The 27,727-nt window shown below is 40.3% G+C and overlaps 4 protein-coding genes across 6 annotated transcripts; 1 reads left to right on the forward strand and 3 right to left on the reverse strand.

The window, feature by feature from the left end:
• Positions 1–626: 626 nt before the first annotated feature.
• On the reverse strand, positions 627–9,731 carry LOC119124731 (cytochrome c oxidase subunit 5A, mitochondrial). Of its 2 annotated transcripts, none has more exons than XM_037254968.1 (5): positions 9,548–9,731; positions 8,792–8,908; positions 1,239–1,360; positions 1,046–1,159; positions 627–965 (listed from the first exon to the last, which is right to left on the reverse strand). In XM_037254968.1, exons 1-4 carry the CDS (start codon positions 9,618–9,620, stop codon positions 1,046–1,048), a joined length of 426 nt encoding a protein of 141 aa, XP_037110863.1. In that variant the 5' UTR covers positions 9,621–9,731; the 3' UTR covers positions 627–965. The 2 variants fall into 2 exon arrangements, with proteins under 2 accessions (XP_037110863.1, XP_037110864.1); XM_037254969.1 differs by having other exon boundaries at positions 1,037–1,159.
• A 106-nt stretch (positions 9,732–9,837) lies between these two features.
• LOC119124730 (ribonuclease P protein subunit p25-like protein) lies at positions 9,838–11,489 on the reverse strand. The gene has a single exon (XM_037254967.1). It carries the CDS (start codon positions 11,247–11,249, stop codon positions 10,605–10,607), a length of 645 nt encoding a protein of 214 aa, XP_037110862.1. The 5' UTR covers positions 11,250–11,489; the 3' UTR covers positions 9,838–10,604.
• A 425-nt stretch (positions 11,490–11,914) lies between these two features.
• On the reverse strand, positions 11,915–19,530 carry LOC119124729 (protein mono-ADP-ribosyltransferase PARP6-like). Of its 2 annotated transcripts, none has more exons than XM_037254966.1 (23): positions 18,876–19,530; positions 18,733–18,790; positions 18,315–18,383; positions 18,139–18,233; positions 17,993–18,053; positions 16,284–16,374; positions 16,145–16,211; positions 15,931–16,080; positions 15,731–15,872; positions 15,159–15,290; positions 14,928–15,023; positions 14,764–14,856; positions 14,560–14,685; positions 14,420–14,485; positions 14,291–14,358; positions 13,636–13,684; positions 13,428–13,540; positions 13,267–13,339; positions 12,939–13,008; positions 12,780–12,859; positions 12,643–12,700; positions 12,471–12,555; positions 11,915–12,394 (listed from the first exon to the last, which is right to left on the reverse strand). In XM_037254966.1, the coding sequence occupies exons 2-23, from the start codon at positions 18,733–18,735 to the stop codon at positions 12,298–12,300; spliced, it is 1,884 nt and encodes a 627-aa protein (XP_037110861.1). In that variant the 5' UTR covers positions 18,736–18,790; positions 18,876–19,530; the 3' UTR covers positions 11,915–12,297. The 2 variants fall into 2 exon arrangements, with proteins under 2 accessions (XP_037110861.1, XP_037110859.1); XM_037254964.1 differs by having other exon boundaries at positions 18,139–18,236.
• Positions 19,531–20,291: 761 nt separating this feature from the next.
• Positions 20,292–27,689, forward strand: pkmb (pyruvate kinase M1/2b). The gene is made up of 11 exons (XM_037254467.1): positions 20,292–20,444; positions 21,686–21,858; positions 21,943–22,034; positions 23,833–23,964; positions 24,059–24,245; positions 24,894–25,164; positions 25,256–25,406; positions 25,472–25,624; positions 25,754–25,920; positions 26,991–27,172; positions 27,268–27,689. Exons 2-11 carry the CDS (start codon positions 21,714–21,716, stop codon positions 27,372–27,374), a joined length of 1,587 nt encoding a protein of 528 aa, XP_037110362.1. The 5' UTR covers positions 20,292–20,444; positions 21,686–21,713; the 3' UTR covers positions 27,375–27,689.
• The last annotated feature ends 38 nt before the right edge of the window (positions 27,690–27,727 follow it).

The following is a 27,727-nucleotide window of genomic DNA, read 5'->3' on the forward strand; positions in this document are numbered from 1 at the left end:
TGATTGGTTAAAAACATTAAGTCATTTGATAATAAACATCTCTGGTGAGTATGATGAATTTCATTTCAGTGTTATTTTTAGTCTGATTATATAAATACTTTCAACCCCTCATTATCATGCATGTAATATTTTGGATATTTAAGGTATTTCCTTTCGCCTTTTTCTGAATTAAGTTTCTTTTAATAGTTTTTCTCTTTCGTAATTACCGCAATAAGGAGTTTAGAGGTTATAACTTTACAATGTCAGGTGGGATGAGATGGCACATGATTCCTCAAATGCTGTGAAAGTTCCCTGCGAACCATGGCTTGTGCTGTTACTATGGAAATGTCAGAAAAAGTTTCAGGAACATCAAAAATTCCCATGGAGTTAATCAGAGGCACTTTAAATTGAGTTTGAATGAATTTGGACAATTCTGAAGACACATCACGTTGTGCTAACCTTTTTTTTTTTCAGCACAGTTGCTTTTGAGAAGTCACGTTAATTTATTCCTATTTTTGCTTAACAGCAATGTTTAGAACTGTATTCCCTAAAACAATATCTACCAATAATAATCCATCACATCATTTAGTCGTGTGGTTTTGGTATTTTAATTCACGTGTTGGATTGATTACAATGTGAAACCAATGTGCCATTTGAACTCATTTATTTGAGCTGCTGAACATTGTGAAATGAAAACACAGAACCACAAGTATGGCTTTTGAATAACATGAAAATTCTGCCCTCTGGTGGCAAAAACCGAACTTCACAAAAGCAGCCTCTTTTGTATTGCTTCCTTACGTAATTAACTTTTTCTTTTAAAACAGTATTCCGAAAATCTTGCAAGCGTTACAGATAAATTGTCCTTTATTAGATTCATCAATATTTTACAAGCAAAAGAACTTAATAAAGGTAAAATTAAATATCAGACGGATGAGGCAAACATGTAGACAGATTCTGCATTCTTAGGACATCCACCGTCACTTGATCTGAAAGACAAAACAAACAGCATTGCAGGAAACTGACATCTAGTGATAAAACGAGGAAAACATGGGCTCAGATAGCTTACTCAGACTTTGTCGATACCGAGCTCTTCGGGTGTTGAAATTCCGAGCTCGTCTAATGTTGGCCTAAGTTCTTGAAGAAGGTACGGGTAGATCTCTTTGTGTGGGCCAGCTTTATCCTGAGAAGTGTAACAGGTAGTAGCCAGTTAATAATCAACTAGATAAAGATAGATGATGATGGGCAGCGTATCCTCTCACTTTGACCGCTTCGAGAATTCGGATCGCACTGGCCAAGTCGTTTAACCTTCGACAAGCTCGCAGCGCTGCCTCGAGAATCTTTGGCTCGGGTACCAGATCGTAACCAGACAATGTATTCATCCCTAAAATGCACAATTGTCACACACATTAGAAACTTTTCCATTTGCAGACAGAATGTTTTTTTTTTCCCAACATGACACAAAATGATAACTATTGCATTTGATAGCAGCAGGGTGAACGAGCAGGACTGAACATTCTCAAGTTCTTGGTAAGAATCTTTGTTACTTGTACTCCATCGTCTTTTGATAGACTGTTAGAAAAATGTATATATATGTTATCATGCGTTCTCTAATCAATGCTTTACCGCAATATTACTGCAATATATGCTTGCTGTTTGGCCTTGCTGTTTTTATGATGTACCACAGAAGAGAAAAGGTACGGCTGGGCCAGGAGAGAGGTCAGACAGGACGCAGCTGATAACTCAGCAAAAAGAAGACATCTACCGAGACAGTTCCTTCTTAACAAAGACCGCTTTGTTAGACAACATGCCTCATTGCTGTCTTGCACTTCAGATGAACCTACAAGTGACCATCAAAGTCTGGGTTTTCCAAGCTATCTTGATCGTTAGATTATGTTTGTGCGTATCCAGTAATTAATAACCTAGCTTGTCTCATCCTACTCAAGGTCGTAAAACCTCCCTTGCTAGAGCTCAAGGACTTTCTCTTCTCAACTCAAACTCCTTTTTCTCACGTTCTTATTATTTTGCTTACGAGGCAAAGCCCACGTGCTCCCCCCCCTTCCTTTAGGGGCTTTTGCCTCACAATTGTGGGTAGGGCAAATCCAAATAAAAAGAGCGGGAGTGTACACAGATATTGAGTGTTGTGAGATTGTTGTAAACTATCTGTACTGCACTCCTCGCGAGAAAAGACTTGATATTCTGTCTCACTTGTGATTTGTTTGCTGATGCTCTTCTCTTAATAGTTGTTCAGTCAGCGATTTAAACCTGACAGAAATTGGGGGCTCGTTCCGGGACCTCGACACACCTTGAACGGTTCCAGCGGACTCTTCGACACAGGCGAAAATCCTCGGCCGAGGTAAACAAAAGCCCTTTGACGGGACTGTCTCGATCAGTCCGGCTGGACACCGGGAGGGTTGACGAGGCTATCCGAGGAGGAGAATCAGCAGACCGTGAGTAGGAATATTAATTCTACTAAAAAGAAATGGTTGAGCGGTGACAAGAGGTCACCTAATGAATGAGCGGTGACGAGGTCACTTAAAACGAGCAGTGACAAGACGTCACTTAAAGACCTTGAGAATTCTAGACCCTATCAAGTGCAATAGGAGCAGTTAAATTCCGCGGGGGCGTTGTGGAGCCCCCTAACTTGTACGTTAGTTAAATTCCGCAGTGGGAGGGGCGGACTCCTCTGTTATTCCTAAAAAAAAAAAAAACGCGCGTGGTGTGTTTGTGTTTGTGTACGGTTTGACTGAGAGTGATCTCATTTGAGCGCTCCTCTATATAAGCACACAGGATTGTAAACAGTGGCTTTGTGTGGGGGCAGAGGCAAGAACTCTCCGCTCCCTTCGGGGAGGTGAAAGGAGACTTACCACACATCGAACTTTTAACCACTGTCCTGTGAATAAAGTTGGTTTTAGGACACTGTAGGTGCCATTCAAACTACCAACTCCAAAATTTAGAAAAATAAACCATGGGAAACTTAAATAGTAAGCGAAAGTCCCTACCCCGACATGAACTAAAATGCAAAGATTGGAAAATAATTGAAAGGCAGGATCCCGACCGACTTAAAAAAAAAAAAAAAAAAGATTTCGATAAATGGGTTAAAAAATATAAATTTGAGGGAGAACTAGAAGAAGTACAAGAGCGGGAAGAGAAAACACATGCTACAAATTCAAAACTAAAGATCATAGCGAAGTTGTATCCGCAAATACATGACACACACAAAATTGAGGAATCACCTCCTCCTTATGGGTTGATGGACAGAGCCACTAGGCAGAAAAGCCCGCTAGAAATGGATTGGTCAAAGGAAATCAGAGCAAATTATACAGAAATAGGGAGAACAAAGCAAAATGATAATGAAACCTTTGATGAGTATCGAGTGCGAATGACAAAAGTGTTTAAAACACACAGTGGACTGGTGGAAGATAATGCGCCTCAAGGTGCTTATCAACAGCAATTAAAAAATGCCATCCACGCAGGGTCCAGACCAGCAATACAAGGCTGGGTGATCAAACATTATATAGGCATGAACACCGGAACTTTGGAGGAATACATAAATCATGCCCTCCATGCGGAAAAAGTAGTAATAGACAAACAAAAACGAAAACGAATGAAAGCTACAAAAGACACTTTTCTGGTAGACCAGGATAGTGACACTTTTTACCAAAATGCAGGCAGAGGACAGAAAGGCCAGAGAGGGCGAGCAATGTCTAACAGAGGAGGCTTTAGAGGCCGAGGAAGAGGAGTTGTGCAACCTCCAATAGAATGCTGGAATTGCGGAGAAAACGGTCACATGGCACGTGACTGCACAAATTAACAAAGACAGTTATGGCTAGGCCAAAACCAAATCAAATCAGGTTTCCATGTAATGAAGTGGGAACCTGGCTGCCAAAATTAAAGAGAAATTAGCTTAAATATACAGGAGATATTTGTGTTAAAAGGATAAAGTAAGATAAAGAAACACTGAAGTTAAAATTGGCTAAATAAATGGAAAAGAATTACAAATAGCTTCTAAAAGTAAAATAAAGAATAAATCTGACAAGTAAGACGAGCAAAAAGTTGTTCTTAGTGGGATCTATGTGGTCTTATACGTATGTTGTGCGTCATCCTTTTGTGTTGGTGTGTGTGCGTGTGCGCGCAGAGGATCCTCATGAATGTTGTGTGTATGAGTGTGAGTGCGATGTGGGTCCTATGGAAGAAATCAGTAATGGAGAATGTTCAGGAGGCTGTTGAGCGATAATAGGGAAATTGAGAAGTAGACGATGATGTGTTTAAGTTGGTTGGAGAAACTAAGATGAGCAGTGTGTGGAAGTAGAGAGAATAAGACGTGTGTGGCAGAAAGTGACTAGAACGGTGGTTTGATAGGATGAGAATAAGAGACAGCAAATGTTGTGTAGAAGACAGTGAAAGATGTCGAATGTGAACATGATGAAGGGGGCAACAGCAAAGTTGGCCTGCCCTTTGAGAAGGTGAGACTGATAAGCGTGCCTGCGTTCGCGCGTAGTCTCGGGGCGGGGCTGTGCACGTGGGCCTTTGCTATGCTCGTGTGGGCGGTGGGCCGGCATCATGGTTGTTGCAGGAAATGGCCAGCCTGTGACCAATCAACATTGATGCTGCGCCCCCCCCTCGCACGAGGGGTGCTATGGCTGCGGGCGAAGCAGGGAAAGTGTGAGTTTCTCAGAGAATGTTTGAATATTTGAAACAGGGTGATGCTTAAGGAAGATGTGACAATATTTGCATGAAGGATAACAGGCGCTGATGAGAAAAAAAAGTGTAATCAAAACGTCAAAATAGAGGATGACGTTTGCGCAGCGTTGTTTGTTGGTATTGTTTGTGAGCTGTGTCTCTGCTGTAAGTTTTTGTGTTGTCTGTGTGCTGTCAGTGTTATGTGTTAAAATTGGCTAATGTAGGTGCACAAAAGAATTTGCTAGACTGTAGTCTATCTGATTTGCACCGCAAAACAAAAGCAATTTTGTGAAAATAAGAAGAAAAGAAAGGCGAGCAATTTTTTGTGGGCAGAAACTGGTCCACAATGCATTAATGCCTAGCCCTGATGAAACAAAATTTGAGAGATGGAAAGAACTTGCTTTCTGGAATTGGATGAAGCAAAATTATTAAATAACATTTCAAAACTAAATTTGGAAGAAATAGTCGATTGGTTGTGTCAAGACTACACAAGTTTTTACATTTCAGAATAAGAGAGTGATTGAGTTAGTTAAAGTTAAGAAACAACAACAATTGACTATTATATTAATTTACTGGCGGTTATTTTGTTGGTTTTTATCTTTTTATCTTGATTGGTTTGACACCTTGAGGGAGAAAAGATTAGGATGTGGAACACGGGTTGAGACAACCAGTTACACACGCAAAGCATGTGTGCACTGGGACACTGAGAAGCATTTTGAAAGGTGTGTCAAATTAAATGAAGATGAAATCATATGTAGTAATACAACACTTTACTACATATGGATGCTCTAAATCATACAATTGAGTAAAATAAAACATACATTTTGATTTTCATTCAAATTGCTAAGATTCTTGTGATAAACGATGAGAGAATGATTGAAAAGAAACTGCAAAAAACTACAAGAAACTACAACTACGCTAGTTGTGGAAGCAGTCCAATTGCCACGAAAAATAGCTATATGCACGTGTGCAGGGCACACATGAGACTGATAAGGTGCCAAGAGGTAACAAGCTTGCGGACGGAACCGCATAGCTGTAGTGCAAAAGACGCTTCAAATTTTGTACACACAAGAAGCAGATTAAATTACTGAAACGTTTTTAAAGATGTGCAGCGACAAAGTCCATAGGCTGAAATTCGATTATGGACGAAAAGGGGGCCAGAGTGGGGAATGGTATCTATAAATGACCAGAAGACTGACCTATCCTACAAAAAACCTATACAAGTGGGCAGCGATGTTGAGCCATGGTTGTGTGTCGCATGGCTCAAGAGGGGGGATAATGGGGCAGTTCAGTCAGCTTTATACAACATATGAATTGATTCATATTCAAAACATTTATAAAACTAAATTTTTGTAGAGTTTAACATGTGCTAATCACAATCCACAGGGTTATAATGCCTGGTCATAATAGATGCATTCTCAAAATGGTTTGAATTGGCTTCAACAAAAACACTGAATGCCTTAACAGTGGCAAAAAACGTTATGTAAAGAAATAATGCCGAGATATGAGATTTCAGAAATTAATTCTCATGACAGGACATAAAGTGTGAAAATGTGCATGGAAAAAACTGGAAGATCATGGACAAAATGTTTAGACCCGGTCAAACTGTTCATAAATATTACAATTACTGTGGGTTTAACCCCGTATAAAATTGTTTGGGCGACAATATAGATTACCATGTTTTGGAACCAAGTGGGAAACTAAGGATGATTAAAATTTGGTAGAAATAAAAAAGAAAAAAGGAAACAATGTTGTTTAAAAGATCAATTTGACCTTTGCAGGATGATCTGCTGTGTCGGATCTGGACTGCAATGAAAATATGATGTTTATATGTGTACTTTGTCAACAACCACTGTAGATGTTAAAGAATGGGATGATTATATCTAAAATTAATGTGGATATTTTGTTTCAGGTAACTATAAGAGTTACTGAAAAACGAAACAATTGATTGCTAATGGCAAAACAAGCTGTAAAGACAAGAAGCAAAAATTGAATATTTCATATGTATGGATTTGCAACCGATTCTTTATGTTGTATCGTTGCCATTGACCAAAGATTGCGTGAAATCTGTCACATCTACTGATTGTGAAATGTGTGACAGAGCATTCTATATAGTAATATCCATTGAAAAAAGAAAAAAGAAGCCATTGCTTTCAGAGAATGTAGTCAAGCTAAATTGTATATGTATCAACATGCCAAGATCTGGGAAAAAGCTGGAAAAACAAACAAACAAAATGTCTTTAAATTTGAGAGGCGACAATGATCTGACTGAAATTGATGCAATCAGAGTCCCCAGAGGAGTTCCTGATTAATAAGAATTAATTGACCAAATTGTAGCAGGATGGGAGTCTTCCATTTGCTGGTGGTGTACGATGAACAAGAACGTCGACATGATACATTACAACCATTGCAACATGCAGAAATTGGGCAAAGGACACAAGCGGGACTTGAGGCAGTGCACGAACAGCTAGCCACGCCTTCCCTAATGTCAATCCAGAACCGCAATGCTCTTGTTATGTTGTTGTCTGAGAAAGGAAGGGTCTACGCAATGTTCAGGGAACAATGCTGCACCTTCATCCAGAATGACACCGCCCCTGATGGGAGCCTGACGAAGGCGATTGCAAGCTTGCAATCCCTCAAAACGAGGATGAAAGAGCACAACAAGTGGATGACTGCTTTTGGGAAGTATAAAGCCCTTGTGTCCTCAATTACTGCTATACTCACCTTGTGTGGTTGTTGTTGTATTCCATGTCTCCGTGCTCTGTTTAATCGTCTCATCACTACAGCAATATCGCCCATGGAAGACAAGATGGCCGGGGTATGCCTCTAATGTCTGAACGCCAGCATGTTGATGATAACGATGATGATGATGGAATTTTTGCACTTGGGTCTACAGACTTCTTACCAGAGCTGGGTGTTTCCGAATGATAGTATCGCAACGTTTATCCTTTCTTGGTGTAAACTTATTTGTGCTCATACTTGTGATCCTACGGCTGAAAATCTTTTTGAAGTGGCCGGTTTTCGGTGATAAGATGGTCTCTGAGAACTTATGATACTCAGGGGGGAATTGTTAGAAAAATGTATATATATGTTATCATGCGTTCTCTAATCAATGCTTTACCGCAATATTACTGCAATATATGCTTGCTGTTTGGCCTTGCTGTTTTTATGATGTACCACAGAAGAGAAAAGGTACGGCTGGGCCAGGAGAGAGGTCAGACAGGACGCAGCTGATAACTCAGCAAAAAGAAGACATCTACCGAGACAGTTCCTTCTTAACAAAGACCGCTTTGTTAGACAACATGCCTCATTGCTGTCTTGCACTTCAGATGAACCTACAAGTGACCATCAAAGTCTGGGTTTTCCAAGCTATCTTGATCGTTAGATTATGTTTGTGCGTATCCAGTAATTAATAACCTAGCTTGTCTCATCCTACTCAAGGTCGTAAAACCTCCCTTGCTAGAGCTCAAGGACTTTCTCTTCTCAACTCAAACTCCTTTTTCTCACGTTCTTATTATTTTGCTTACGAGGCAAAGCCCACGTGCTCCCCCCCCTTCCTTTAGGGGCTTTTGCCTCACAATTGTGGGTAGGGCAAATCCAAATAAAAAGAGCGGGAGTGTACACAGATATTGAGTGTTGTGAGATTGTTGTAAACTATCTGTACTGCACTCCTCGCGAGAAAAGACTTGATATTCTGTCTCACTTGTGATTTGTTTGCTGATGCTCTTCTCTTAATAGTTGTTCAGTCAGCGATTTAAACCTGACATAGACGTTGTGGCCAAATAAATTTGCACGTGTATCATTCCTTTGAATACATGAATACAGCATCTTAAATAGACAGCTCATGTTTTCCCTGCAGAAATATGTGGTGCCATTCGGTAAAAGCCATTAACTGACACTGCAGGTCCCTTTTCTATACCACTTTTCCTCATCTCACTAGGGTTGTAGGTGAGCTGGAGTCCAGCTGACTTTAGGGCAAGAAACCTAGACTAGCTGCCAGGTGGGCAATATACAGTCTTCAATGAACCTACAAGGCATGTTTTTGAGATATGGGCAAAAATAGCAGGTGGAGAAAATCCACGCAAACAACTCACAGCTACCTTGATACGTCATCATATCTGACAATGTTTACCTTTTCTCAGCTCCCACGCATCGATGTCTGGCTTGTTGAAATAGGTGACCCAGCGTGCATCAAACTCCTCATCTGTCTCCTGTGTCCCGTGGGAATAGCACCTTGAGGCCAAGACACCTGCCAGGGGTCAATGATACAGAATCTGTATTTAATGCACTGTAGGTAAAACTGAAGGTCACACTGTCTGCAGCAAATGAAAGACAACCAGTCAGATTGTTATTTTACAGTTTGTTATAAAGAATAAGTGTTATCATTGCTTATCACTCAATGGCGAAGGGTGTCCTGGTCAGAGGAGCAACGCGCCAACAAATTAAAACCACATTTAAAACGTTCATCAATAGCCAATGCGACACGATAGCACACGTAAACGTCATAAATACATTTTTGACATCCTGCTGGGGGGAAAAGTGACTTTGTTAGCGCAAACTGTTAGCATTAGCAGCACTACCAATAGGCCCCACGCATGACACTTTCAACTGGGTCACGGCAAGGACACGCGCCGAACAAAGCTCACCTAAAGGGCCTTAAAATGCCATTACGCTCAAATGTTAAACGACTGGTAGTAGTTTGAGTTGATTACACGCTTATCACGCAAAATAGTGGTAGGCGTAATTCAGTATTTGAAAGCAATAGTTGGGCGAGCTAACGTTAGCTAGCACCGGAATCGCGAGGGTAGCCTGATGTGTCCGCTATAAGTCACTGCAACTTCCTTAGCTTCTAAGGTAACCGCGTCGAACAAATATTGGTAAGAAATACCTTGGCAGGCCGGTTTTGTACGTGTCAAACTCCGAACACCGGAGGAAGACAATCGGACGGCTGCTCTGAACATGATGCAGGACAGCCAAGCTGCAACCGACCGGTCAGTTTTGAATGGCAGCAGAAACCTCTGTCAACGCCACTGACCAGGGCTGTGACGTCATCCACTCCTGTGCGCATGTGCGATTTTTTTAAATTGACCTAGAAATACTCCTCTGCTGACATGCAGATTTACCTGTATGAGGAGTCTGTAGTTAACAAAAAAGGGAAAAAAATTTTTTTTTTGTCGTATTTGTAAAACTGTTTATCTGACCTGACATGAGTAAAATTATGAAAAAACATCTCTTTGGCTCCATCTTGTACACCTAGTATGATTTTTAAGAAACCACATTGCGCCAGAACAAAACAACCAAAGACAAATAGCATGACAAATGGGGGTCAATCACACTTGCAGGCACATCCATGTAATTTGATCACCTTTTTTCTTGATTAATTAACATTCCAAGAAATAAAACTTTAAACTGATAACATTGTGTTACTTTAACACTTCATTACGAATGCATCATGCTACCAGCTTAGAAAGAATGGTTAACCTTACGGTGCATGTTGCAAACAGAAACTAAAGTGAGGGACGGATGAGTTAAGTGAGGCTGCATTCAAATTTTGCTAGCCGTTTTAAAACAGCAAACTCCCCTTTAACTGCAAGAAAACATTTATTTCTACTGTACATACCATATTTCTTTGAACGTAGCACAATGAAAATACGATACCCACAAAATTTTCCAGGACCCTAAATCAATTTATAAACACTGATGAATTAAGTTACATTTTATTTAAGGCCATTTTTATTGTTAAAGTTAAAACACAAAATCTCCACAATTGATTTGAATGCTCTCGCTCACTCATGTCTATTGCCCTTCTTACTGCTTATGTGTATATGCGAAACAATCTTGCTGGCATGTTGTGAGGAAAATCGAGTTATCCCAGTAGAACAGATATAAATGTGGACATACAGTATTTCAACAAATAAACCTCCAACATAGAAATCTAGCTCAATTCATGGAGCACATTTGCTCCAGTCCTCCAGGCAGAGTTTCTTAGCTGCCATGGAGCATTGCGGCGGCCTGAGCATGGCTGTGTACATCCCTCTACCCTCTGAGGGAACGCTGGCTGACTGGGGAGGCTGGTATCCAGGCTCCTGGGGATTGAGAGGGTCTTTGGAGAGCAGGATACAAATGGCCGGGACCGTCCTCTGCACGGTTATCCCCGGCGCTGCCTGTTGCGACGCTTCCCAAACTTCATCCACGGTCTTGTAGTAGAGTTTGGACACCTGGTGGAGCCCTTCCACTTTCCGTTTGAAGATCTCCACACAGGTGATAGTCTTGGTGACCCCTCTATCCGAACCAGTGAAGACCACCTGTCTCGGTGACCGCCCATGGCTGTCTCGAGCCTCGCCTTGCATGCGAGCTGTTGCGAACCGCAGCAAATTGCGGATTTTGCTTCCTTCTCTTACTCGCATGTGGAGAAAGTCTGCGTTGAGTCCGGGAATGGGATAGGGACCGCTGTCTTCTGTGCGTCTGATTCTCCTGAAGTTCTTTGGACAGAGTGAAGGAGGTAAAGATTGAATGGCTGGGTTGAGTGAAGTACTTGAACGCACCTTCTGATGTATGGCTTCAGTCATCCTTAAAAAACTGTCAAACATTCGAAGGAATTAGTACGTCTCAGAGCTTACAGCTTTGAATAATGTTTTCCAGAAGAGTTCTTCAGAAGTCCATCCTCCGATTTCTGCCAATTCAGCATCCCTTTGTTCTGAGATGACCGTGAAGGAGAAGTAAAAAGGACATTTCTTCTTCGAATCCCTCCGACGTGAAGAAAAAGATGCTCTTGCTCGATTCAGCACCGAGGACAGCTGATGCCCACAAACACACATGAGGCTCCGACCGTTGAGTGGCACAAAGAGCTCTTAAAGGCACATGCAACATTTTGCCTCATTGAATTCAGTCATTTATGTCATTTAGTGAGTTGACCAGCAACTTTTGTGAGAGCCTCAAGCATCAATGTGGTTGCTTTAATTTAGCAGTGAAATACACATGATTTATTGAGATGTGCTGACGCACTCAAATTGTTTGAACTCAAATGATTATTTTGTTTTCCTAACATTTGAATCTTCTAAATTTCTTGAATTAGTGTGGGTTTTATCTTTAATGGCTTTTCGTGTCATTTACTCTATTGACACCATATGGTATTAAAAAAAAAAAAAGTCTTCCTTTGGGCTACCAGGGATATTTTGTCTTCCTTTTAGTCTGTCAAGTCGCCCGCTGGGCTGACCCAGAAAACGGCAGACCTCTTGTAAATCAATAAGAACATTTAAACCTCGGAGCAGCTACCATTTTGTGGAGGTGTGTAAAAGCAACAAAAACAGGTTTGTCCTCAGGTGCCAACAATGCTGGCGAGGGTACATTGGGGAGGCAGCTGTGGGGCTCATATGGAAGCACAATAGTGTTATAATTTTGCCTTTCTGCCTCATGGGATGGAACGCATCTCCTGTTATTTGCTGATATGAACAATGAGCACAGGCTTTATGATTTCCTTTGTGTCTTTTGGGCCAATAAAAGCATCTTGAATATTGTCTTATTATGTTGCCTGGTAATTTCTCTTAATACATAAAAACAATAAAAACACACATTTGTCATTTTATCAAAAATGGGAATTTTAAAGATATTCACAGCATATGTGGAATGTATATTTTTTCAGCTGGGTTTAGTTGCAATGACTTCTAAAATTTGGTTCTGGATGGCTTCTTCCTGAGTATTGATGTGGACATCCCCCACGCAACCGTTTTCATACCTGAGAGACACAAAGTCGTGTGTTGTTGAACCAAACAGTCAATCTGGACTCAAGACTCGCGTCAGGTTGTTCTTACACAAAGAGGAAACGTGTGCACACGTGGTCGGGAATGGGACACATCCAGATGTTCCCGTGCTTTTTGAGCTCATTTGATGTTATGACTGTGAAGAGAGCCAAAAACAAATCCGTTTTACTATATGCAAGTATTACCAAATTTAAAAAAGATATATAGTCTTGCTCATATGTACCTTCACAAAGTGCAACACAGTTTAAGTTGCTGCTTTGAAGAAACCTGCAAGGAAGATCCTATAACAAAGAGAAAATGTAACGTGAAATGACAGAATGGACATCTATGAAGATACACATAATACTTAAAAAAAATTACTTGTTGGATTATGTTTATGTGGTTATACTTCTTCAGGAGTTCTTCCTTAGAGGGTATCTGGTGTTGTCCCTTGCCCATGTCTGAACATAAAAAATACACTTTGCAAAAATCTGAAGGATTTAAATAAAAAATAAAAAAATAAAATATGTAAATTCATACCAGAATATCCAAAAGATATGCTTGAGATTGGGCTTAAATAGATCCCTTTGCCATACGCAGCTCCATGCATCTTTTAAAAAGTAACAAGTGTAACTTGTCAGACTTAGAGGTCAACGACATTTGAAATCTGAGAACTGCTTCTTGAGTTCTCAGCGCTAATGGTTTTGGATACACCCCTGTGAAATCACATGTGACTGATTTCTCTCAATACTAATCCTGAATGATTTAACATGACAGGAAACAGATATTCCTATGCAAACCCAATTTATTGTATTAAGATAGGTGAGGTCTAAGTTAATGAGTTCCAGGGTTGTCACCCACCCCTTACCTGTAATTTTGTATTGGAGGCATTCACAAGCCCATTTCTTAAAATAGAATGCCAATTTTCAATGTGAGAACCACTGGGAAAAGAAAAAAAAAATGTTATGAGTCAGCAATTCAGGATCTAAGTTGCATAAATGTGTACGAACGACCATAGATTTTTCTCACTGGAAAGCAAAGGTGCTGCCATAGAGTTTGCGTGCAGTTTGAAAGCGAGCTTCTTTGGTCGGAGGGCTGCTGATGAGCAGGAACTGGTGAGGCGTGTGCATAAATGACAGTTGCTATAAAGTGCAGTTAGCAAAGAAAAGTAAGTACAACACAGCTCAACAACTTGTATTTTCTTCAACGTGGTCACTACATGTATGCATTGTCCTACCCTGTTGGCTGGAAGCTTGACAATGTGAGATCTGTTGTTTGATAAAATCCTGATGTCAAACATAAGAACAATCAGATGATATTGTGATTGTTGGCCATGTGTCGTAATCTGACCGGCCACAACATTAGGTACGCTCACACAACATGATTCGATTCACTAAGACGATCTTGTTTGGTTTTTTTGTTGTATTGTAGTGGTATTTGGTTTGCCAATTCAGAAACAGCAGTAGGGCAAAAAGTTCCCTCCAATTAATTTTTTGTTTTTATATCATTCGGTGCAATAATGACAGCACCAATTCCTGCTCAAATGATCAAAAATTTTAGCGAGTTGATTTATTATTATTACCGTAATTTTCGGACTATAAGTCGCGGTTTTTTTCATAGTTTGGGTGGGGGGGGCGACTTATACTCAGGAGCGACTTATATACATATATATGTTTTTTTCACTTTTTTGGGCATTTTATGGCTGGTGCGACTTATACTCCGGTGCGACTTATAGTCCGAAAATTACGGTATTATTATTAATTTATTTTTATTATTATTTTTCTTCTGCTTCACGGTGAGATTTGCCTACATCAAGTTTTTCACATATTTAAATTTCAAATGATTTTTTTTAGGTGAGCATAATAAAATGTTGAATATACTTTGAATCTTACCATTGCAATAAAGGAATGGCGAGAGGGTCTGTCTTGTCCATCTGCCTTTTTATTTCAGAATACGAGCCCTGCGTGACAATGATAACCATGTCTAGGTAAATCAAAAAATTATTGACAGGTGACATTTACCTGTGCCATGCTCCGAATTAGCAGGACACTGTCTAGGGCTTTTTCCAGCCTTTCATAACTCTTTCTCTGTGGAGAGACAAAAAGAAACTTCATTGAATCTTCAAACCCTAAGTCGTCAATAATATGAGCTCTGATAATACCTTAGGACGAAAGGCCAACATTTTGTTTTTTTTTGGATCAACCACAGATGGGTACGGTTCAAATATGATGCTTTTGCGAGACGACTGCAGAGCTGACCTGCACATCGCCACCAGCAAGTCGATCACCTGTGGGACGAAAATCTTACAAATGGTATTGACGCAACTTTACGCAAAAAAACCAAAATTAAGTGGTGCGTCATTGACCTCAGCACCGGTGGCCGTCTCCTCTGTGGCTCCTGACATGGCCCCCATGGCGTGAAAAGAAAAGACGCACAGTTCCCTGGCGCAAACGGCGGGCTAGCGAATCACCAGATAGAGCTCTTAGTATTCCGTTTCAGTGCAGTTTTATAAGTTTGCAAATTTTTTACCTTCAACAGGGGGCCATTCTGAAAAACGTGGCGCTCATCACAAATCACGCAGTATTCATTCAACGTGGGGATTCTTTGCTCTGCGTACCTCATGACCTATGAGCACAGCAAAGCAAAATCAGTTTTCATTTATTTGCATGTGCCTTCGAATCGAATTTCCTTCAGAATAATTCCTGCCAGTTGTAGCTTGGAAATTGCTATTGCCTTTCCCTCATGTTTTAATTTGCTTACTTGCACCAAGAAGCCATGTTGTAGAGTCGGGCTCGTTTTGCAGTGCCCTATGGCCTGAGAGAAGAACAGCAGCTCTATCAGCTGCTTCGTGCTGAGCTGAGCTGATGACTTCACTCCTGACACGGCAACCCTCTGTGGAAGAAGTCCAGGAAAGGAAATCAGTTTTGAATACTTTGCTAAAACATTTGTCATTTTTTCCTCATCTTTTTTGTGCACCTGCCATTACATTCACACCTGCCCATTGGCGGCGCTAGAGGGGGGTCCACGGGGCTCTGCATCCCCCGAGGTGCCATGTCAGATATTGTCTTTTGGTTATTTTCATATTTTTCTTTGAATTATTTTAACACATTCCCACCCATCCCCATGGGGAACATACATACAATGCATCTTTATCAGCGTTTATTGAAGAATTTTAGAATTTTAACTCTGCCAATGACCCTGGTGGATAAAGTCAAACGCAAATGATGTCATTGACAATCGGCTTAATTCAATATGCAGTATACATATATACTTGGCATATATTTTTAGCCATCGTCTGAGCTTGCTTGAATATCTCAAGTGGCATAGCTGACCTTTCCACTGGGTGTGTAAGTGAAGAGTTCTCCCGGTGGATTCTTGATGTTGTAGGACATTGTGTGATTGGCAAAATGATTCCGTCTCATGGCGGGCAAAAAAATTCTTCCCCTCAGGCTGCGGTCTTGCAGCGTGTTTGATCTAAAACGGAGAGTTGATCAGGAAAGCCTGTCACAGCGACATCAGATACTTTGCATACTTGGACAGTGGCAGCCAAATGCTGAGTCTTGCACGAAATTTCTTCATGGTTCCACCAGGTCTGAACCAGCTGTGCCTTTTCTTCTGTCTCACTGTAATGTTCTCATTAGTCAGATGGTTCCACTCGCGGGAGATGAAAACTGCTAAAATACTGTCCAACAATATTAAAAGGTTAATCTTTCAGACAAAATATGAACATTGACCGATGGTGCTACCTTTGCAGTTGTTTTCCAAGATTAAAATGATGTCTATTAGATGGCTGAAAGACTTCAACAGATGGTTCTACAGTGAGGAGTCATGTATCATCATCATGGAGAATGCTGATGTCATACAGTTTGCAGGATAGAGTCTCACCTGGTCCATCAAGATACTGAGATAGAGACAAGTGCAGGCGAACAATAATTGGCTCTGATGTATGAACTCTCCAGGCCTTAGCCACGTCCTCCTGCGTACACCAAGAGCAAACAATGTACGTATGTGGTACAGATGGATGAAATTTCTATATATTTTATTTTTTATATATTATTTTTATATATTTTTTTAAATCATTTTGTTTCTTTAACAAATATATATATACATATATATGTATATATAAAATATAAATATAAATATATCCTGACTGTCTCAACTAACCCTATGACCTATGGAAACAAAATGTCAGCAGCCGGATTAAATTAAACTGGCACTAAGAATGTATTCCACAAATGTATGTACAGTACATAAGAAATATTTAGTTGTGCCATAATACTGTAATGTTCACCATATGGGAGTGATACCAGTTGTATCGCTGTTTCGGGTGGTAGCTGCACTGAATACAACATGAAGGCCCTGCAGCGCATAGTGAACACGGCTGGTAAGATTATTGGTGCTTCACTCCCCTCCCTGAAGGACATTTACACCTCCCGTCTCACCCGCAAGGCGACCGCGATTGTGAGTGATGTGAGTCACCCCGCTCACTCTTTGCTTCTGCGTAGCGTCCTGTACTTTTGCGCTATATTCTGACTGTCTGCTGTATGCACACTTGCTCCATTTTTGCTCCTCTTATTTATTATGTTACCGTTTTTTTCCATGTATAATGCGCCCCCATGTATAATACGCACCCTAAAAATGGCATGTCGATGCTGGAAAAAAGCCTGTACCCATGTATAATACGCACCCAAATTTTGACTTTTTTTTTTTTTTTCTTTTTTTTTTTAAAGTCCCAATGATCGTCACACACGCATCTGGGTGTGGTGAAATTTGTCCTCTGCATTTGACCCATCCCCGTGTGATTTTGATCCATCCCTTGGGGGAGAGGGGAGCAGTGAGCAGCAGTGAGCAGCAGTGAGCAGCAGCGGCGCCGCGCTCGGGAATCATTTGGTGATCTAACCCCCCAATTCCAACCCTTAATGCTGAGTGCCAAGCAGGGAGGCAATGGGTCCCATTTTTATAGTCTTTGGTATGACCCGGCCGGGTTACTTAAGTCCGTAAACGTAAAATTATTTCAGAAAAAAGATCATCTTTGGGAACAACCGGATGTTATTCTGCCAGTCTGTATCACGCGCATGCAGTAGCAAACTCGATAGCGAAGAAATATGTGAGACTCTCAACGGGATCACCAATATTTGAGTGATGTTCCAGTTATTTATCACAATTATTTATTATTATAATAATAATATATATAATATATATAATAATTATTTATTTATTATTCACAATTGTCATGGTGATCTTTCTGGTGATTTCTTAACTAGGCTGGATGTATTTTTTTTGTTAGCGTTGATTTCTCCGACTGCCCAGAAAGGCACCACCGCGATCAGTTAGGTTAAAATGAAAAGAGAGGAAAGTGACGTTGTAAAGAACCATCCGTGACAAGATTTTCTTCAAAAATGGTTGTACCATGATTTTCTTCACAAAAAAAAAAAAAAAAAAAGGAAAATAAATTTTTTTTTTAAATTGTACCCATGTATAATGCGCACCCCAGATTTTAGGACAATAAATTAGTTAAATTTTGCGCATTATACATGGAAAAAAACGGTATATAGGTATATATATTTTTTTAAATTGGTCTTTTTTTAACTTACATTCAAAATGTTGGCGTTAATGTTCAGATCAACATCCACTTCGTCGATTGATTGATATTCCCTGAAATGTGCAGAATGTAGGCAAGATTTAAAAACACAGGAAAAATTAATGCTCTTTCCACATGACTGATGGTTTCAGTGTTTACCCGATAGTGACGGAATTATAAGAATACAGCTTCCTGACTGTTTCGATGTCTCCATCCAGTCGGGGATGGCAGCTGGGCTCAATAATACAACTCCCCTGCTGGGACAAGTACAAGTGCCTGTGTTATTTCAATCTATGAGACAGCCGCTACCAACAAATTGCTTAACGAATGTTTACATATGCTGTCTCTTCTTCCTCTGAGGCAAAATCTTCCTCACTTTCACTCCACTGCTGCCACTCAGCTTCCTGAACAGGAAAGCAATTTATCCATTCATTAATTTTCTATATTGATTCTGCATACTCGGCGTGGCACATTTAAATATTTAGAGAGAGAGAGAGAGAGAGAGAGAGAGAGAGAGAGAGAGAGAGACAGAGTATATTGTACACTATTTTAACACCAACAACAGCAATTACAGCCACTTGAATCAATACCTCAATCAATAAGCATCATTATTTTCACATCAGAAAGGCAGATTCTTGGGCCGAGCTCTCAAATCGATATAGTGTAGCGTGGTGGTAGTTCAATGTGTTCATTATATACTGTTTTATTTTTTTTTCTTATATGAAAGAGTACAAATAACTCATCTGGACTCACCATGTGCAGCAATATTGCACTTCATCAACAAAAGTGGATAATCTATACTGGTCTGTGGCTAAGGAAAGGAAAGAAAGACTGAGATTGACATTTTACACACGGTTCTCGATATGTAATTTGATATTCATGATGTCACCACTTACCTCCTTTCACAGAGACATGGGGAGCATACACATTTGTGACTTGATGAAAAAGATTATATCCAGAGATCTACTAGTAAAAATAGAGAAACAAAACAAAAACATGCTCCCAGTTTGATGACTCGCTTGGTAATGCGACTTTAGCTGTCCTCCTAGTGATCCGAACAGCAGGATGTCACACATTGCGTCGTGGACTCAATTAGCTGCTGCCATTCATTGAACTGGTGATCTCCATGATCTGAAACCGGCAATGTTTCCTCTCCTGTCAAACATTACAACACTAATCACATTTTCTCCACTAAAAGTTGAGTACCATGATGGGCTTTAGGACAAATTGGCACATTTAAAAATTTTTTTTTCCTCGTCTGAGTGTGTCCATCTCCAGACTGACCTTAATCAGCAGTTAACCCCTGTGAGTAGACGCCTGCTGCTCCACAGTCTGGTCAGATTACACACTTGTAAGGCCTTCATACATATGTGCACTCTCATTAAGTGCTTTTCTCAGCATTCTGTAATCCATTTATGAGAGTGTTTGGTAGTGGTGTGCTTTTTTCCCCCCATGCTCATTAATCCCTCTGAATTGTTTATTGGCGTAATTGAAATAGGAGTAAAATAATGTTATGGAAAAACAGATGAAAGTGAGATACATTTTGGACAAACCGTGATGACAGAAATGTCCTTTAAAAAAATGAAGGCCCATTTCCAGCAACTAATTTTGTGTTCTAAATTCAAATCAAATTAAACGTCTAATAATTGATGTCTAAAAAGCGTTACAATTACAGGATGTTTGCGTAAGAATTGAAGCACATATTGAGGATTCCAAATGTTCCTGAATTGCAACATATTGATGTACACAAAAAAATTAGCTTATATATATATATATATATATATATATATATATATATATATATATATATATATATATATATATATATATATATATATAAAAAAAATGTGTCCACATCCACTGATCATCCACAAGAGGACACTGTTGTTGCGAGAAGTAATTTGATGTAGCTTCAGTTTGTATTCTGGACAGAAAATAATTTTTCCATGCCGATTACATACAGTATAAATGAATCAGAATAATAATTTCGCGGATAAAAAAAGAATAGCTTGTTGAGGAATGCTTAACAATATGTTGATCTATATGTTGATAGCAAAATAAACATACATTTGTCCAAAAAATCAATGAAATTTAAAATGTTACCATTTGGGACATTTGAAATTGAATTGAATTAAAATACTCCTTCTGTATGATTTTAGTGGGTAGAAAATTATTGCATAAAAATTGTCAATCGTCACCCTACCTCCCGCAATGTAGTTATTGAAGCCAACTACTATATTTTGATGCAATTGACTCGCCAGCGTCAAGTGACAACTTTTGCCCTTTGAAAGGTGTCTACCAGTAGTGGCGGAGTGATTTCTTACCAACCAGACGACCACCGCCTCCGTATCGCACTACATTCCCTTGGTCACAGCAAAGTAGTTCCGGTCAACCAAGGAGCATAAAAAGCAGCCGCCGCGGGGAACCGAGCGGCGCTTTGGTTCCCTGCAAAGTTCATCCCTAAGGTGAGTGTGCACTCACAAATTGTGTGTGTTATGAGAAACAATTGAATTTTCTACAAAAAAAATAAAATAATTCCCCTTGTTTTAATTTAGCTACACAGTTGACTGTATTTTTCTCCTACAGTCTACATTTCAGGACTTATATAGTACTCAATACTTAATTAGTTGATAAATTAAATTCATTCATTAATTCATTTTAACTATGTAAAAAACATCTTAGGAAGTTTTAATTAGCACCTTTAACTTTAACACATAAAACACTTTCAATTAAAAATGATTGTAATTATTTCTATATTCATTGTCACTAGATGGTGAATTAATTGGTTAGCTGTAAATGTAAATAATTTTCATAATTAAACTGTATCAGTATAATTTGAAATTAACCACAGAAATAAATGAAGTTTTTCAACACTCCTTCAGCCTTTAATATTTTCTTCCGATTTGATGATATATGAACAACAAATCAAATTTTAGCATAAGACTTTTGCGCAGTGACTTTTCTGTGATTACATAATTTCAAATGTGTGCTATGAAAAGGAAAACACAGTCATAGCATGCATCCACTGTCCCGAAATACTCCCAGGTGGTTATTTTCGGTCAGTGCTGGCGGTGAGATCGGTGTCCCAGCACGCTCGGTGTTTCCAAACACTGACTCACCGACACTTGGTCGTCAAGCGTCCACTGTACAGCACAAGTCATTAAGTCTCGCTTCACAACAGGCACAGTCCTGTTTGTGAGTGTGATTCAACCTTGTGTCAAAAGTGACCTGCTTGTCTTCTCCACATGAACTCCCGTTGGAATGTGTAGAGTGGAGCCAGCCGAGCACTTTGCTGTTCTTGTTGCTTTATGCACATGGGCTGTTTGATCAGCTCGCACGAAAACCTCACTGGGCATCGGTCCACCTCTGCCATCCATGTCATTTAAAAAAAATTTTTTTTTAGCTATTACTGTACTTACTATTTTCACAATATTAAATTTTCTTGCACATTATTGACATTATGTGAGGACCTATATTTAATGACTCAAATTTAAAATTACATCACAATAAAGGATATTTATCTCAACCAATCAGATAATAATGTAAAATCCTAAGAATATGGTGCAAAAAATGCACCTGCGTTTGTGTAGCAATGTCAAAAACCATTGCTTTTTATCAAATCTCCAATTGAACTCACATGAATGTATGAATGCATGTCGCCGTTATCGAAGGTAAATCAATCATGTCTTCTAACCTCTTTCCGCAGGCATAATCCCGAAGGCACGTGTCCAATCATGTCGAAGTCGAAGGAATCCTCCATCATGCACAGCCAGCAGCTGCACGCCGCTATGGCCGACACGTTCATCGAGCACATGTGCCTGCTGGACATCGACTCGGAGCCTGCCGTGTCTCGTAACACCGGCATCATCTGCACAGTTGGTCAGAAATACACACACATAAAAAGTCAATGAAAGTCTGTTTGACTGACTATATTTGTATTTTTTGTAAAATGTTCTCATGCAGGGCCTGCCTCTCGGTCTGTGGCCATGGCCAAGGAGATGATCAAGTCCGGGATGAACATTGCAAGAATGAACTTCTCGCATGGCACACATGAAGTGAGTGCACTGGGTGACCTCGGTGATGGTGACATAGGAATTTGTACGATAAGTTTTATCACTCATGGTAAAAGCATTGACGAGTAACTTGGTAACAACATAGAAACATGAGAATTTCGTTGAAATAGTTAAAAAAAAAAAAAAAAGTCCTATTTATGCTAGCGTGGTGCACGACAATTTGGCATCGCCACTTGTTGCCAGGCAAAATTTGTGGCATATGACCTATGGAAACAAAATGTCAGCTTCACATACCAGACGGATAAAATTAATCTGGCATTAAGAATGTATTCCACAAATACATGTTCAGTACATGAGACATATTATGTTGCGCCATAATGTTCACCATATGGGAGTGATTGAGTGAGAGTGTCATGATTGTCATGGGATCTTGTTACTTGTTCTCCATCTGAGTGGCAGTGATTTGGCATGTATGTTGCAAAGAGGGTTGTGTGTTGGCAAAAAAAAAATATCCCCGTTGACCTGTCACCTTTTATAAAGGTCATACACTTGCTTGGCTTCACTGTCACCTGAGTGGACTGGCGCAGTAAGAACTTTCACATGGTACTCAGTAAAGGTTAAAGGAAAGGTGACTTTCAGTGATTGACTGCCGGTGTAGGAGTGTAATGTGGAAGAAAAATAGTTTTTGCAGCTTGTCAAGGGAAACTGTTAGCCCTTAGTAGATGAGAGCTAGAACAAGAACTTTTGAGATTGAGTGACACAAATTAATAACACAATATCAGAGCGAGAGAGAGGAGCAAGGTCGCACTAAAATGGAAAATTACAGATTTTACAATTGTCAACAAAAATATTCTATGAGTGTAAAGGTATTTGTTTATCCTCAAAGGTGTTCCTAATTTTATGGCTTGTCAGTGTACAATATGTGTTTTTATTTGCAGAATCATGAAAGTAAACTAGAAGCACGAATTGTTTTGGGAAGGACAAAATGAAATTGACCTCTGCGTGGTCACTTGCCAGTGCAGCTATTAATAGTTTGAGACGCAGAGAGTTTACATGGAGGCATGTGTGGACTCACAGTGTTGTGTTCGTTGCTCCTCTTACGAGTACTTTCAACATACATTGAGAACATCTTGTCTCCTCATATGGTAGATCATTAACATTTAAAACAAGACAATAGGTTCTTCAGAAAACTGTTTTTAAATATGTTGATGCATGCTGAGCATCCAAGTGTACACAAACAGTGAGGAAATATTCTGCTAACACCTCAAGCAGCTGTTTTTGGGACAGTGAACTGCGTCACAAGCTAAAATTGGTGTTGCAGTTGTCGTTCAGGATTTACACCTCTTTGCAGCTCGGAAGAAGAAAGCAACACACTGCCCGTACCTATTGAGACTCAGTTTGTTCACATACAGTATTAGACACTAATGTGTTGCTATCTTAGTGTAAATACAATTTACCCACTGATTGATAATTTATTATTTCAAAAACATTGGAAAATTGGGCTTTTGCTGGCTCAAAAAATATGGAAAATGCTCAAAGTTAACCTTGTATGTGTGTAGCTAGCTTGAACCGTATTGCACCAAAAATGCTCGAAGTTAGCCTGGTATGTGTGTAGCTAACTTGAACCGTATTGTACAGAAAGTTAGCCTTGTATGTGTGTAGCTAGCTTGAACCGTATTGTACCGAGCAACCATGACATAGATACAAGGACCATTTTCCTACACTGCAATAACTTCCATTTACATCATCATATTCTATTTCCCACCACATCAAGTTCTACTGCACTTTTTATGGTCAGATCTCATTTTGTTTTTCCTTGTTTTTAAAACTTGCGCAACAGTACCATGCTGAGACCATCAAGAATGTCCGCGAAGCAACTGAGAGCTTTGGAGCAGGCTCGCTCAGCTACAGGCCAGTGGCCATCGCTTTGGACACCAAGGGACCAGAAATCAGGACAGGGCTCATCAAGGGTGTAAGTTCTTCTTGCTAAGTATTCATCACAACCTTAGTGACACAAAGGAGAGGAGAATGAAGGTCATCAACATGCTTTTGTTCTTGTTGCTCAGAGTGGCACCGCTGAGGTTCAGCTGAAGAAAGGTGACACCATCAAGCTGACTCTTGATGACAGTTACGAGGAGAAATGCGATGAGAAGACACTGTGGCTCGACTACAAAAACATCACCAGGGTCGTCCAGAGCGGAAGCCACATCTACGTCGATGATGGGTTGATTTCCCTCAAGGTCAAAGACATCGGTAAGAGCTGGCGTTCCAACTTTTATTTTATTTCGTTTTGAGTTCTCTTTTAAAACCAGTTATTTTATTTAGGTTTTAAGCACGGTTAGTTTTTATTTTTCAAAAAGCTTCATCTCAGTTCTGTGTTGATTAGTTTTAATAATATTTTTTATTTATTTATTTATTTATAGATTATTTAAATTAATTGAAGAAATTAATTGACAAACACAAAAACAAAGGACATTTTCACTAAAATCATAGTTTTGTTCGCTATATGACTTTAACATTTTCAGTTTTAGTAAGTTACGGTTTTTAAAGCACAATTTTGTTTTATTCTGAGAACTAATTTCAATTTTGGCTTGTTTTGTTGGTGTACTATAATAACCTTGGTAAGACCAAAGACTAGTTTGAGTTTCTTATTAAGCTAACAGGAGAGGTCAGAAGTAACCAAGTATTAATACTTAGTTATTGTAGTCAAGTAGATTCCTCACGTATTTGTGCTTGATTTGTCTTTTACTCCCTGCTTTGGAAAACAGATATCAGCACTTAGTTTCTACCCGTCACTATTTCAAAATGTGTTTTGAGCATTCATAGATGACACACCATAACAAAAGATGCAAATAATGCAACGTAAACCCAGAATGACTAAGTGAATTTTTCGCCTCGAAGGTCACGACTACCTGATGTGTGAGATCGAAAACGGTGGCATGTTGGGCAGCAAGAAAGGCGTCAACCTACCCGGCGCTGCCGTCGATCTCCCTGCTCTGTCGGAGAAGGACCTTGATGACCTGAAGTTTGGCGTGGAGCAGGGTGTCGACATGGTGTTCGCTTCCTTCATCCGCAAGGCTGACGACGTTCACGCTGTCAGGAAAGCTCTGGGTGAGAAGGGCAAGGACATCAAGATCATCAGCAAGCTGGAGAACCACGAGGGAGTGCGCAGGTAACTTGATATTTACGTTTTAGTGATGAAAGATGGAGCCGCTGCTAGTTATCACGATTGCCCTTAATAATTTCAATTCCCTTCGTCGCAGATTTGATGAGATCTTGGAGGCTAGCGACGGCATCATGGTAGCCCGTGGAGATCTGGGTATTGAAATCCCAACGGAGAAGGTGTTCATCGCCCAGAAGATGATGACCGGCAGGTGTAACAGGCTGGGCAAGCCCATCGTCTGCGCCACGCAGGTATGCCGCATCGTTGCAGTGATGTTGGGGTTGCGACATCATCATTTTGTGGTTGCCACATTCAGATGCTGGAGAGCATGACCAAGAAGCCTCGTCCCACCCGTGCCGAGGCCAGCGACGTCGCCAACGCCGTGCTGGATGGCAACGACTGCATCATGCTTAGCGGGGAGACGGCTAAGGGGGATTACCCTCTGGAGGCGGTGCGCACACAACATATGGTGAGTGGACATCTGAAGTCTATTTGGTCTCAGGGATGGACCAAAAAAGTGCCTCCTTTCAATATTTAGTAGAAGGATTTGAAATTTCATGGACCTAAGGGAATGCAACCACGTTTTTATTATGTTCAGATCGCCCGTGAAGCTGAGGCTGCCATGTTCCACAGGCAGATGTTTGAGGAGCTGCGTCGCACCTCCCACCTGACCCGCGACCCCACGGAAACCATCGCCATCGGTACAGTGGAGGCATCCTTCAAGTGCTGCGCCAGCGCCATCATCGTGCTCACCAAAACCGGCAGGTCAGAATCCCGCCACCCCGTGTCTCCACAGTAAATCCCCCCCTGGCTTGAGTGAAGTGAGCCACTTCTGACCTTTTGGGAGCTGAACCCTGACATTTTACATGATAATTTTAACTCCCTGTTCATTCCTCTCACGAGGGAGTTCAACCTCTAAAAAGCATGTGATTCAGGCAGCTGTGTTTTTAAGAGTAGGAAAGCGCTTAGGATTGATAGAACATCACAGATCAGCATTTTTTACTGCAGTTGGAGATCTACTGGAGGTTCTGATTCATCGTGTTGTGATCTCGGCAGAGCTTTATTGCTTTTTTTTACTTCATTGTTTCGTCTTGCAACTTTTCAATTGGATTCAGCCTCACTGATGTCAGCAGGTTGTTCCCAGATGTCAGCGTGCCTCGAAAAGCCCCAAATACCTCCCGACTGTCCACTTCCTGGCCAGTGATGAAATGCTGACCGACAAATAGCATCTCATTCTTAGGAGAGCGACAGAGAAAATACGTACTTTGATGACTCGTCAACTTGGAAATATAGTCAAACTTAATGAGGGATGTTGAATTTCCTTTAGCTACTGTACATTCAGTATTTGGAAACAACAAATATTGTCAGTCAAAATAAAATAAAGCCGTCTCTTGTCGCTCCAAGTACCACCATATAATCGACCGACCTTAAAATATATTAGCAGAGTAGGCCAAAGTGTCCATCAAAAACAACTTGGAGGTTTTATTCCTAGAAAATATATTTAAAATTAAATAATAATTAGTAATTTAAAAAAAAATAGTTAAAGGTGCTGGAATGCAGCATTTAATTGTCTTTTACAAATTTAATTATTTGCAAATATGAACAAATCTGATGAATACTGTTCAAAGACGGATTACTGTTCTTGGTAATGGCAATGTGATGTAATAATGCAATTTTAGTTGAATTGAGTTGAAGGCAAATCTATTCTTAAAACGCATTCATCTTTTGTAATGAATGAAATAAAATAACTTTTACTTCTGACAGCAACAATATTTTGTAACCACATTTCTGTCGAATATTTTTGGGGAAAACTTACTTGGTTTGTGCTCCTGCAGGTCTGCTCACATGCTGTCCAGGTACAGGCCCCGCGCTCCCATCATCGCCGTGACCCGTTGCGGCCAGGCGGCCCGCCAGGCTCACCTCTACCGCGGTATCTACCCGGTGCTCTACACCAAACCCGCCAACGACGTCTGGGCCGAGGACGTCGACCAGCGTGTCAACTATGCCCTGGAAGTTGGTGAGTGACAAACAAGGAGAAGCTGCAATGAAATGTTGAAAGAAAAGCTCCGTAAATGTTTTGCTAATAAAATCTGTATGTTGTTACCTGTACAGGCAAACACCAAAATTTCTTCAAGAGCGGTGACGTAGCCCTTGTCGTGACCGGCTGGCGTCCAGGTTCCGGTTACACCAACACCATGAGGGTGGTCCTCGTGCCTTGAGCTCCACTAAAGGACGATATTTACCCGCCCCTTCCTGCTCCTCACATGTAACCTTCCTTTACATGAACGCAGACCACTCACTCAAAAAGTTCACAAACTAACTCAAGTATCTAAATTGTGCTGATGACACTCTTGTGTCATATTTTATAACTCGATCACCGTAACAGCTAAAAGTGACTTAATTTATCATTGTCTTATTAATGTCCAACTTGCACTAAAACTCAGAGGAGTACGGTAATTGTCTTTGGAAAAAAATATATATATACAGTGTAGTGACCAAGTGTTATCATGACATCCAATAAAAAGAAATCTTGATTTTTGTTTCTCCTTTCATATGAAGTCGAGCATGCCTA

This window comes from Syngnathus acus, chromosome 6, assembly GCF_901709675.1.
Source record: "Syngnathus acus chromosome 6, fSynAcu1.2, whole genome shotgun sequence".
Taxonomy (NCBI): domain Eukaryota; kingdom Metazoa; phylum Chordata; class Actinopteri; order Syngnathiformes; family Syngnathidae; genus Syngnathus; species Syngnathus acus.

Coding starts and splice junctions, on each gene's coding strand:
- LOC119124730 (XM_037254967.1), bottom strand. CDS start 11,249: ATGTTTGACAGTTTTTTAAGGATGACTGAAGCCATACATCAGAAGGTG.
- pkmb (XM_037254467.1), top strand. CDS start 21,714: ATGTCGAAGTCGAAGGAATCCTCCATCATGCACAGCCAGCAGCTGCAC. Junction 23,965..24,058: donor GGACAGGGCTCATCAAGGGT/GTAAGTTCTTCT, acceptor CTTGTTGCTCAG/AGTGGCACCGCTGAGGTTCA. Junction 27,173..27,267: donor CAACTATGCCCTGGAAGTTG/GTGAGTGACAAA, acceptor TTACCTGTACAG/GCAAACACCAAAATTTCTTC.
- LOC119124729 (XM_037254964.1), bottom strand. Junction 16,212..16,283: donor TCAGTATCTTGATGGACCAG/GTGAGACTCTAT, acceptor TCCTCACTGTAG/AACCATCTGTTGAAGTCTTT. Junction 12,860..12,938: donor CATATCTTTTGGATATTCTG/GTATGAATTTAC, acceptor TTTTATGTTCAG/ACATGGGCAAGGGACAACAC.
- LOC119124731 (XM_037254968.1), bottom strand. CDS start 9,620: ATGTTCAGAGCAGCCGTCCGATTGTCTTCCTCCGGTGTTCGGAGTTTG. Junction 1,361..8,791: donor TGCGTGGGAGCTGAGAAAAG/GTAAACATTGTC, acceptor TGTGCATTTTAG/GGATGAATACATTGTCTGGT. Junction 1,160..1,238: donor GAATTCTCGAAGCGGTCAAA/GTGAGAGGATAC, acceptor TACACTTCTCAG/GATAAAGCTGGCCCACACAA.